The sequence below is a fragment of the Carassius gibelio genome, chromosome A1 (assembly GCF_023724105.1).
Source record: "Carassius gibelio isolate Cgi1373 ecotype wild population from Czech Republic chromosome A1, carGib1.2-hapl.c, whole genome shotgun sequence".
NCBI classification, from domain to species: Eukaryota; Metazoa; Chordata; class Actinopteri; order Cypriniformes; family Cyprinidae; genus Carassius; species Carassius gibelio.
In genome coordinates, this window is record NC_068371.1 from 28,755,913 (window position 1) to 28,767,615 (window position 11,703).

Consider the following 11,703-nt stretch of genomic DNA (forward strand, 5'->3'; position numbering starts at 1 on the left):
ACCTAAAATAAGTGTTTATATTCAGATTATTTTAGATTGCTTCGGGGGTACCGCGGCGGAGTAACCCAGTACCTTTGTGATTCTTCATAGACATAAACAGAGAGAAGTAGCTCCGGCTACGATGTTCTTCCGCAAGACGCAAGCAGTTCTGTTTATTAACCGCTAGAGCGTCAAAAGTTCCCTACTGCAGCTTTAAAACAAAAATGAAAGAAGCAAACTGTCATGGTTAAAACAACAATAGAAAAACATCGGATGAAGTAACTGATGATAGTAACATCAGGGTAATTGAAGAAACTGTCCTGGTCAAAACAAAAACAAAACCACAACACAAACTTGTCTGCTAATACAGTGGCTGAAGGCCTTAGTAAAGTGACCTGAGGGTGGCACTGTATACTCTCTTATGAAAAAAGAAGAAGATGCAAGTTTTACAGTGAGAGATCTTCCTGAGGTGTGTAACATGTATGTGCACAGTAATGTTACATTAATGTAACAGAGCTTACACAGTCAAATCAAGTATTAGGAAATCTTGGAACAAGGAAATCAATTGCAACCAGCTGTAAACTCCAACATATAAATGCAATGCAATGCAATTCTGTTATTTCATAGTTTTCATCACTATTACTATTATTGTAAAAGTAGCAATAATAAAGATTAATAGAAAGTAGTGATAATAAAGGATGAGTGGGTTTGTCCTTGTTTGCATTGTGAGGTATTTGTGCAGGATTCAGCAGAGCATTTGTTTTGACAGTTCACCGGTTCGGCTGTCAATCTGAGCATTCAAGAGTCAAGAGTTGAGCATTTTGACACATTTAATCTCTGTGTGTATGTGTGTGTGTGTGTGTGTGTGTGTGTGTGTGAGAGAGAGAGAGAGTAAGGTGTCTGTAACGAAAGGCATTCTCTGCTGGCGCCTGTATTCAGGAGATCCTGAGACACACACACACACACACACACACACTACTCAAACAGGGTTTGACCCACAACCGCTTTTCACCCTCACTCAATTGATCGCCCTTTCCCCTGACAACACCTGCTGTGAGCTGACTATTGCCGTGAGCTATCCTCTAATTATTACTTTTGAACACTTTATTGGGTTCAGCGCCTGCACGACATACAGTAGAGTGCAAGGAATGAAAATGTTCATTACACCGTTGACTAGAAGGAACATGTGAAATCCTGTGTGTTCACAGGGTTTATGATATTGCATATATCAGTTTTACACACACACACACACACACACACACAAAGTGATCCATCCTATTTAATGAACTTGTGATCTATAATAATAATAATAATAATAATAATAATAATAATAATAATAATAATAATATGATCCAATTTAAGATTTAGTCATCATTGCTATTATTATTACTGCTCTTAATATTATTCATAATTCATCAAGAATTTACTGATACAGAATCAAAGCTCAGGATTTTTATAAGCAGCGTATTTAGCATTAGAAGTACATGTAACTGCAGTTATAAAAACCTATGTGCAATGAGAGAACACCACACTGTTGAATATTGAAACCTTTATTCTGTTATTATCCATTGAGGACGCATGAATGTTTGTCACACACACACACACACACACACACACACACAAATGACTAATACTGAAGGGTTTATGATTTGACCTTCTGCAGCTTACAAGAACTTCCAATTCATCCTTCCAGCACCAGTCAAATAAATAAGAGAAATACATAAATAATAAATACACATTAGATATCCACATTTATAGCAACTGGGGAAAAAAAAATGCAGATCACAATAGATAAATATAAAACACAGTAGATGAACAAACGGGTAACAGAAGGGGAAACAGGTTTGAATCTGCTTTTGTAAGTTTATACATTCAGCTGGGATTCATTTGCTTTAGAAGTGATAAATGTACACAAAAACAATTCAAAGGTCACTCACCTTCATGAGGCGGTATCACATTCTTCAACTTTTTTAATAATTTACTACATTAATAAACATTTAAATGGCTGCTGGTGCTTAGTGTGTAAATGTTTCAGCACACAAACAAACACAAAAAAGATTTTTCTAACACCTAAAAAACAGTTTACCATTACTCCAGTCTACATTCAAATCTTACACTTTAATTTAAATTCTAGCATACTGTGGAGTTTTGTGAACAAATAATGCATGCAAATGTGTATAAAATGTACTTTTTGCACCAATCATTTCATACTTATGAGCTTTCCTCATTTCGATTTTCTCATTTTGTAAAATGTACAAAAAAGGAAACAAAAACTCCAGTTTAATACTCACTTTTCTCATTTAAATCAAAGACACGTTGCTTTAAGACAACCATTCAGTAGTTAGTTGATTTAAGGGAAAAAAGATCAGAGTTTTTGGAATGCTTTTTCTTGCCAATGCACTTGTTTCTCAGTTGCATTGCAGTTCATTAGAACACAATTCACAGCCAATGCACAGTTCATTACACTAAGATAAATGACTCCAAATGAAGCGAGAACTAACGTTTAACAAACTTCGCAGAATTACAAGCAGCACGACTAAACCTACAATGCCACAGTGAGACGTGCCATCAAAAAAGTGGCATAGTGACATTTAAAACGTATACGGATGAGCTTCAGTGTCTGGATTTTTTCTAAACGGATATAGAGTATCGTGAGCAGATTTCAGAGAGGGTGAAAGCATTTGTATTGCAGAGGGTGACAAAGTAGAAACCTTGAAACCTTCACTTCATAGACATTTATGTGTGTCACAGTTCATCTAAATAGTAATTCGACACCAAATCCCCATTTTAAACAAAATACACACATAAAACGCCTTCAGATTGACTTGATCATCAATATTATGTGGATTCCATCTTCACAAACCCTCTAAAGTGAAAACACGTCGACCCTGTCGCCCCCTTATTTCTCGGAGTGGTTCACCTCGTCCTTCATGACTGGCAGCCAGGGAGGGGACAGCTCTGGGATGTTCTTCTTGGCCTGGTTGAGGTGGGTCATGGCGGTGTACAAGCTGCCCCTGGAGTTCTGCTCAGGGTAGTACATCTCCAGAGTGGACGGGGTGCAGTGTCTGTGCTAGATTAGAAAGTAGGCGTTTGTAAATAAAGGTTATATGGGAATACATTAACTAGAATGGAGAAGGTCAGGCAGGTTCCGTAATAAATCAAACATGTTACATACATTTACTACATTAGTGTGTCATGCTAATTACAGCAGCGGTAGCTGCATCAAAGAAGGTGAGGGGGAAGACCCTGCAGGCCTTAAAGGGTTACTCCACCCCAAAATGAAAATTTTGTCATTAATCACTTACCCCCATGTCATTTCAAAACTGTAAAAGCTCTGTTTGTCTTGGGAATCACAGAGCTGCAAATGTTCTTCTGTGTCATCCGCGCCACAAGGATGCACAAGGTTTCTGTGTGTATTTAACTTTGATTTGAAAGAAAACAGCGCATCCTTGTGGTGCGGAGGACACAAGAGCATACACAGTGATATTGAGTGACACAGGGGAGACCGTTGACAAAGGAATTATTGAATAAAGTTGTTATTTTAGTTTTCTTCGCTTACAAAAAGTTTTCCCGTCGCTTCATATAACCTAGATTGCACGTCTGGGATTAATGAAAACATTTTCATTTTTGGGTGGAGAATCCCTTTAATCACAGTTTAGCCATGGATAAGACTAATTAAAGACATTCTCACACTCCACCAAAGCTAATGCACCACTTCAGATGATACAATGTAATATGAACACATATCACACAAACAAAAGATGCAGTTATTACTTAATTCCTATGCTCCAAAACCCAGCATCTCTGTGCATCAAACTAATTAATTTCCTCATGTGAAGCATATGGAAAACTCAACTCAACTGTATTGTATTGAATTATGTATATATGCTTATTAAATTCATAGTCCATCTTACATTGATTGTATTGAGATCATTTATTATATATTTTTGGAACCTGTGATACTTTTTTCAAGATTTTTTTGATAAATAATTTTTGATGAAAAACAATAGAATTTAGATTTTTTTTTTTTGTAACAATATACTCTACCATCCAAATTTTTCTTTTATTCAGCAAGGAGGTGTTAAATTAGTAAAAAGTGACAGTAAAGACTTGTATTATTAGAAAAGATTTCTATTTTGCATAAATGCTGTTCTTTTTAACTATTTATTAATCAAATAATTCTACAAAAATATCAAAATTTCCCAAAAAATATGAAACTAATTCTCCAGAAGGAAACAAGATGCATTAAGAGTTGGGGGTGTCAAAACTTTAGAACACGATGATGTCCAAACTCTTCTTATTTTTTTAAATATAAATTTTTTCCATTTAGTTCTGCCCTTCATAAGCAACAGAAGATACTTGTATGTTTCCCGGAACACAAATTAAGTACAATTTACCTTGATCTATAAATTCCAAAAGTTTTCACCCCCCAGCTATTAATGCGTCTTGTTTCCTTCTGGAGCATCAGTGAACGTTTGAACCTTTTTTAATAGTGGTGTTAGAGTCCCTCAATTGTCCTCAAAATCATACAGTCACTGCTAGAAAGGGTTCAAATATGCAAAGATGCTGGAAAACTGAAGAATCTGCAGGACCTTAAAGATTTTTCTGAAGAACGCTGCTCAGTTTAACTGTTCAGAACAAACAAGGGACTCATGCACAACCATCACTAAACAGAAAGACAGTCGTGGATCATCAGGTAACACAGTATTAAGAGCCAAGGGTTCCCAAACTTCTGAATGGGGTTATTTGAATAATCACAGCAATTTTATGTCTTGTGGACTATATGCAAACACACACACACACACAAATATGAATTCTGACTAGCTTCTTGTCTCACATATACAGGGAGTTATTTGTTTTCCTAAATGTATCATCAATTTTGAACAAACAGGTTGAATGAATGATTCAATGACTCATGCATGAAGCCAGTCACTTGTCGCCACTTACTGGCATAGAAGTATTCGTCTGGTAGCTATATACCAGCATTAACTGATTATTCTTCCACAGTGAAAGAAAGTAGGATACGTTTCGAGGTGAAAATCATGTTGAGATGTATCAAATGGCTGGCAACCACAGGCAAGTTTTCACTAAAGCTAAAGAAGTCTGATCTGTCATCTATATTTCAGAACAAAAATGGTTTATAAAGTAGACCACTAAAGTTCTTTATGTGGTGTGTTTGATATACTGGGTACCTGGAGAACGAAGCCCTCAGGGCAGCCGAGCTGATCATACCACAGCGCTTTGTACATGACCAACAGCAGCAGACACGCCAGGAACGCCAAGGTGATAATAATCAACCCAGTCAGCTGGAAAACACAGACATTCACACATTTATTTATGCCTTTCATTTTCATATTGCCCTAACTCACAGAGAAACAAATGCAAGTTCTAAGTAGGCTGGGCAATCTGTCCTTGTCTTTTTTACCTTGAGCTTCTCTGACATCTCATCATAAAGGTTTATGTTTAGCTTCTTGATGCTCGGCACATACAGCCTCCTCTTCTTCTCCTTCAGCTGATACTCTGCGGTGGTTTTCACAATCACCTATAGAGTCACACAGAATTATGAATTAAGAATTATGTGAAGAGCCAAAGTAGAGTCAATCTTAAATTACATTACAAGTGCTCTGATAGAAGCCAAATTTACTTTTTTGAGTTGTTGAGTTAAATTTGTTGTGGTTTCATTCTACATGAATTCCCTAAATATCAGAGTGGTAGACTGTAAAAGACTATATGTATTAGAATACCAAACCCAGGTGTACATGTGGTGACATTCCAGCAAAATTATATTACAACTGTTTCTTGCATGACACTTCCAAAGTGAAATGTCCAGTCAGTGGAGCTAAACATACATACAGTTTTATCTGAAATAAATAAGATTTTTTTTTAATGTTGGTCATATTGCAGCAGTACAGAAATGAAATATCCATTTAGTGGTGCTACAATAATGCTCTTATAAATCATACTTCACAGCTTTGCGCTGCAAGTGTACCAGGTGAGCTACCAAGCAAGTTTACCATGCCAGAAAAGCCATACATATAGACCTGGTTATGTGCTGTAAATGGCTAAATGTATTATCCCAGTTTACAAATCATGCTGTTTTGAGGTCATATTGGATACCGCATTGAATTGTATGTATAGGTAAGTTTTGCTAAAATGTAGGTAGAGGCAGGATTTTTAAAGAGATTAGTTTGTAGGATACACAGGATGTTACTTCAGCACATTAAAAATACAGAGAGCAAGCACCAACTACTATATCATGTCATCCTTTAGATGAGTCACTGCAAAGTTAAATTCAAACTCTGTATGCATTTCCACCCTTTGCACTTGCCTCCTACAGAGCTAAGAATAGATACAAGCCATCTGTGAGAGTCCTGACATGATTCTGTATCCGCTTGCGAGATCAGATGGCTTGCGAAGTCTTTCAGTGACAAACTGTATCATACTCAGTGACAACGAATCTTGATGGTTTCACATGAATTCTTTCTTTCGTGCCAGGCTATCCAGTAGGATCTAAGAGGGTGGTTTCCACCATGTCTTTGATGGTATCAGTGGTACTGGATGTCTGCTGCTCCACCTCTCATCTCCTATGAAATTCTTCCCCTTAATGAAGTTCTATGCAGAGTAATGAATAACAGAGGTGCGCTGCTATTTTTAATATGGCACTATGTGTGGGTTCTGCTCTCTAATGCATGAATGATAATTACCTTATCAGGGAAAGGCTGCTGTAACTGGCCGACCTCTAGTGGAGTGATGAGGGGGATGTTGTCGAAACCGTCCTCCACCGATGGCTGTCTCTCCATCTTGTCTACCAGGTTACTGCCTAGTTTCACCATATCTGACGCAAACATATATGATTTGATCTTATATTCAAAAAAATACAAACAAAAAATGCCAATGAAAACAGAGATTTACAGAAATATCCAACCGAATGCACAAGTATGTCTCCAAGTATCTAAGTTTTCAGCAATTATGTGTTACAACAGGAAGCTTTTGTGGTTTATTGTGATGTTGGCATCTATAAGCACATAAAATCAGTTTTTGTTTAATAAAACATCTACTTGCTTGGAGAGGTTTTTCTACCAGCTTTGCTTTTGGGCATTTTAATTTTATGTATTTTCTCAGTAAGGTGTGTCAAATGTGTTTACATTTTTTTTTAAGTAATATATAATATTTCCATAAAATGTATTTTTTTATTTACATTTTTCATAAAACATATTATTTCATTTTTATAAAAATGTATATGTAATATTTGTTTATTAATAAGTTTGAAGTTCATCTCAGACACACACACACATATATAGAGCTGCTTGAAAGTTTATGAACCCTTTTTTTGATGCAGTAACTATTAAACGTTACTGTATTTTCTCTTCCTTCCATATCATTCTTCACCAGAGAGGTTTTTGCATCTCTGATAATACTGCATCTGTTGTTGGTTCATATTTTCCATTTAGCACTAGTTAGTCAGTAAATATCTCTCCATTAGGTCTGTCTCTGAGGAGTCTGATGTTGGAGGACTGTGATGTTGTTACTCAGTTACTGTGAATCTCTCTCCATGTCATTATGACTCAGTGTGCGTGTTCACACACTCGCATCTGTGCGTACTAATTCACCAACACACACACTGTCTCATGTCTCACTCATTAGCCGACTGAGGAAAACATCTGATAGTTCACCCGCTCTCTCTCATTATCTTTCTCCAACCTAACAGGTTATTAAAGAGCTCTCTACAGAATACAAAACACATAAACACAACAATCACTAGTGATAGATGGACATGGCAGCCCACGTTAAGTCATTGTCGACTTAGGGGCCAATAAAAGCTTGACTGATAAGACATTTCCATAATTCCACTGATCCATTTTTAATTATTTTGAGTGGATTTTGAGCAATTATTGTTTGAGGCTGGCTCAGATTAACCATTTTTTATTTAAATTTGATGCATATCGAGATTTTAATTAAGCCAAAATATTGCCAGTCATGCAACAAATATTTTTTATGTGCTGAAATTGAAATCGTTTTTTTTTTTCATTGTAGCCTACATTAAGCTTTAGTGGCAATTTATTTTAATTTATAATTTAATAGATTTATTAATTTGAATAATTATAGATATAGTTATCAGCATATAGCTTGCTGGAAAAAAACTGTTTATTTTCATAATTGTTAAAGAAGCACACATTTTTTGACAAAGTATTACATTTGAAACTGTATTAAATAAATGCACGTTCCTATTTCGCACAATCGCTTAACGTGAAAGACACTGCAGGCCGCGGAGTAGGCGTGTTTTATTGGCTCTTCCACCACACGAGCCCCTCAATGGCTCTATCAAGGTTATCCGAGATGCCCAATGTACAGCAGCACATCAGGACGTGTGAGGCAGCACCGATGATTTCTGCGCTGTCTCTCAAATAAGCTTCGACCACAGACCAATACAGCACCACTGAACACTTATCAAATCATAAACAACGTCATAATTCACTATATGACATACAGACAGGACAAACATAAGCATTTAAGCGTTACTTGTCATTCATCATACGGCATTGCGCGCTCATCAATAATGGGCTGTTGTTATTATTACGCAACAGCTGCGCGTTTACTGAGGCATTATACGTCCACATAATAATGGATGCATTTTTTCCTTTTCTAATGGTGCACTAAAAGGACTAATATTATTTTTCGATTGGGAAAATGTAATCAATTATACGCTTCCTCACACATTGCTGCGCTGCCCAGAGGTTAGGAAACGACAGGCATCGAGGAATACAGCCTACGATTAGGTTTTCGTCGGAAATGAATGAAAAAGAGATACTCACTGCTTTGCTTCTGCCGTTGTCCTGCCGATGCTGATGGAGAGCTACTGTTGTTATGGCGATGTGTGTGTGTGTGTGTGTGTGTGTGTGTGTGGAAGCGCATCCGCTCCGTCGCTGCTGTATGATGTCAGCTGTATCGCAGCAGATAACTGGCTGATCAGTGGGTCAAAGCCCCTTTTATACATCCATATTTACTTCGAGAATATGCGTTGAGTGATAAAAGGGTTGAATTTTTTTCTCAGGTCAGGAGAATGATTCCTTTCTTTCTTTCTTTCTTTCTTTCTTTCTTTCTTTCTTTCTTTCTTTATAACAATATAGCCAAAATAATGGTTTATGTGATCCTCTGAAAGTGAAAATCTAAATTGTTATAAAGAATATGAAGAATATGACATGAAGAATTTAAATGTGAAAAAAGAGAGAATAGGTTTTGCTTTCAATCCTTGTTATTCTTTTAGAATCTTGATATATTTTTGCTCATAGACAGTTTGGCAGTGGTTATTTGATGAAATACATCCTTATTTATGATTATTTTATCATCTGTGGATTTGCCAGAAGCAATTAATTTATCATGCCAACTTCCATGTAGTCCTACATTTCTTTTTCATTCCTTTAGTTCAGAAGAAGTGTCAGTGTGAGCCCTTGGCCAGATCTACATATAGTTTGATGGAAGTTTTAGCTCATAATTTCAACACATTTTGAGACAATTATATTTCAACATGTATACTTTATTCAGTTGTTCCCAATGATGACTGTAATTAATATAAACATTCCTTCTGGTCTTCTGCATCAAAAATCGTAAAGTCAGGCCAAAAGCTTTGGCAGACTAAAGTAATAAGCAACATTGCCACCTAGTGTCAGTTAGTTTTACTTAAAAAGGCCTTAAACAAATGTTCCTTTTAGAATTTTTCCACAATATATATATATATATATATATATATATATATATATATATATATTTGTTCTGATGTTATTTTACTTATTTGCCCTAACGTTGTTAATGTTCATATTATTATTACTATATTAAAATGTTCTAACTTAATAACACAAAACATAATGCATCAGCTGCAACATCTCAAAATGTAAACTGAAATAAAAATGTAAAAACTATTGTTTTTATAGTATTAGATGTTTTTATTATAATATCACAAAATAAACAGTGGTTAATTAATTTACCTATATCAATCAATCAATCAGTCAATCAATGTATTTATTTTTTTGTTATCTAAATTCTAAAAGGTCAGCGGACTATATCTGTCTTGATTGTAAGATAGTTCAATAAGTTGATTAATTTTCACTTGCGCTATCAAGTCTTTACAGAAGAGCAATTCATATATTCAGGTTTTCACGGTGTCCAAGTTGACACTAGATGGCAGTGTGGTTTTTAAAATAATGATTTGGTTTTTTAAACGTGACTCGTCTCCAACTTCCTTTTTACCAGAGATGTATAAAGTACTAGAGAACCATACTCGAGTAAAAGTACAAGTGCTCTATCAAAAAAGTGACTTGAGTAGAAGTAGAAGTGCTCTTTAAGCACCACACTTAAGTAGAAGTACTAAAGTATTCAACATTTTTTGTACTTAAGTATTGCAAGTAGTCTATTTTAAAATTTACTACTCACGTACTGAAAGTAAAAGTAGAAGTATTGTGTTATGTAGCTATTAAAGAAAGTAGTCAAAAGTTTGAACATATTGTTTTTACTATTTCAAATGATTAACCTAAAGGACAATCACAATTCCTTTGACTGTAACTTCTTGTAAACAAAAAAACGGTTACTATGGTTAGTTAGCCCAATTTGCAAAATGATGTCATTAATAACTTACCCTCATGTTGTTTCAAACCCTTAAGACATCAGAGGGTCATTTAGAATTTTTTGAAGCATCGAAAATACATTTTGGTCCAAAAATAGCAAAAACTACGACTTTATTCAGCATTGTCTTCTTTTCCGTGTCTGTTGTAAGACAGTTAAAAACAAAGCAGTTTGTGATATCTGGTTCGCGAACGAATCATTCGATGTAACCGGATCTTTTTGAAACAGTCCACCAAATCGAACTGAATCGTTTTAAACAGTTCGCGTCTCCAATACGCATTAATTCACAGATGAATTAAGCTGTTAACTTGTTTAATGTGTCTGACACTCCCTCTGAGTTAAAACAAACCAATATCCCGGAGTAATTCATTGACTCAAACAGTACACTGACTGAACTGATGTGAAGAGAGAACTGAAGATGAACAACGAGCCGAGCCAGATAATGACTCGTTTGTGAGTCAAGAACCGTTTCTGTCAGACGCGTCCGATTCGTGAACCGAGGAGCTGATGATACTGCGCATGTGTGATTTAGCGTGAAGCAAACCGATACACAGAGCGTCTGGAACCGAACTGATTCTTTTGGTGATTGATTCTGAACTGATTCTGTTATGAGCCCATGTGCAGTCAACGCCAATGACGCCATTGCATCGAGCGCAAAAGAATCGGTGAACTGTTTTCTTCAACTGGTTTATTGAATCGAACTGTCAGAAAGAACTAACGTTACTGGTCATCCGAAAACCGATGCAACCGGTTCTTGACTCGTGAACGAGTCATTATCTGGCTCGGCTCGGTGTTCATCTCTCTCTTCACAGCAGTTCAGTCAGCACGCGCAGTCTCGCTTGATTCGCTCAATGATGTGCCAGCTTCATCAAACCTGCCATCTACAGTTCTGGCAGTAGTTTGTAATGGAATGATTCGTAACATTATTATAATTGTAACGAGTAACGATGCAGCACATAAAAAAAATATCGGAGTAAAAGTATTAAACTCAGCGAAAATATGTGCCGAAGTAAAAGTGGAAGTAGGAGAAAAAAATAATACTCTAGTAAAGTACAGATACCGCCTTTTAGTACTTAAGTACAGTAGTGAAGTAGCTCTACTTCGTTA

The 11,703-nt window shown here is 36.1% G+C and overlaps 1 protein-coding gene across 1 annotated transcript; it reads right to left on the reverse strand.

Annotated features, from left to right (window-relative positions):
• Positions 1-1,513: 1,513 nt before the first annotated feature.
• Positions 1,514-8,925, reverse strand: LOC128017700 (neuronal vesicle trafficking-associated protein 1-like). Its single transcript, XM_052603157.1, has 5 exons — positions 8,793-8,925; positions 6,684-6,814; positions 5,405-5,521; positions 5,172-5,285; positions 1,514-3,049 (listed from the first exon to the last, which is right to left on the reverse strand). The coding sequence occupies exons 1-5, from the start codon at positions 8,890-8,892 to the stop codon at positions 2,879-2,881; spliced, it is 633 nt and encodes a 210-aa protein (XP_052459117.1). The 5' UTR covers positions 8,893-8,925; the 3' UTR covers positions 1,514-2,878.
• Between the last annotated feature and the right edge of the window lie 2,778 nt (positions 8,926-11,703).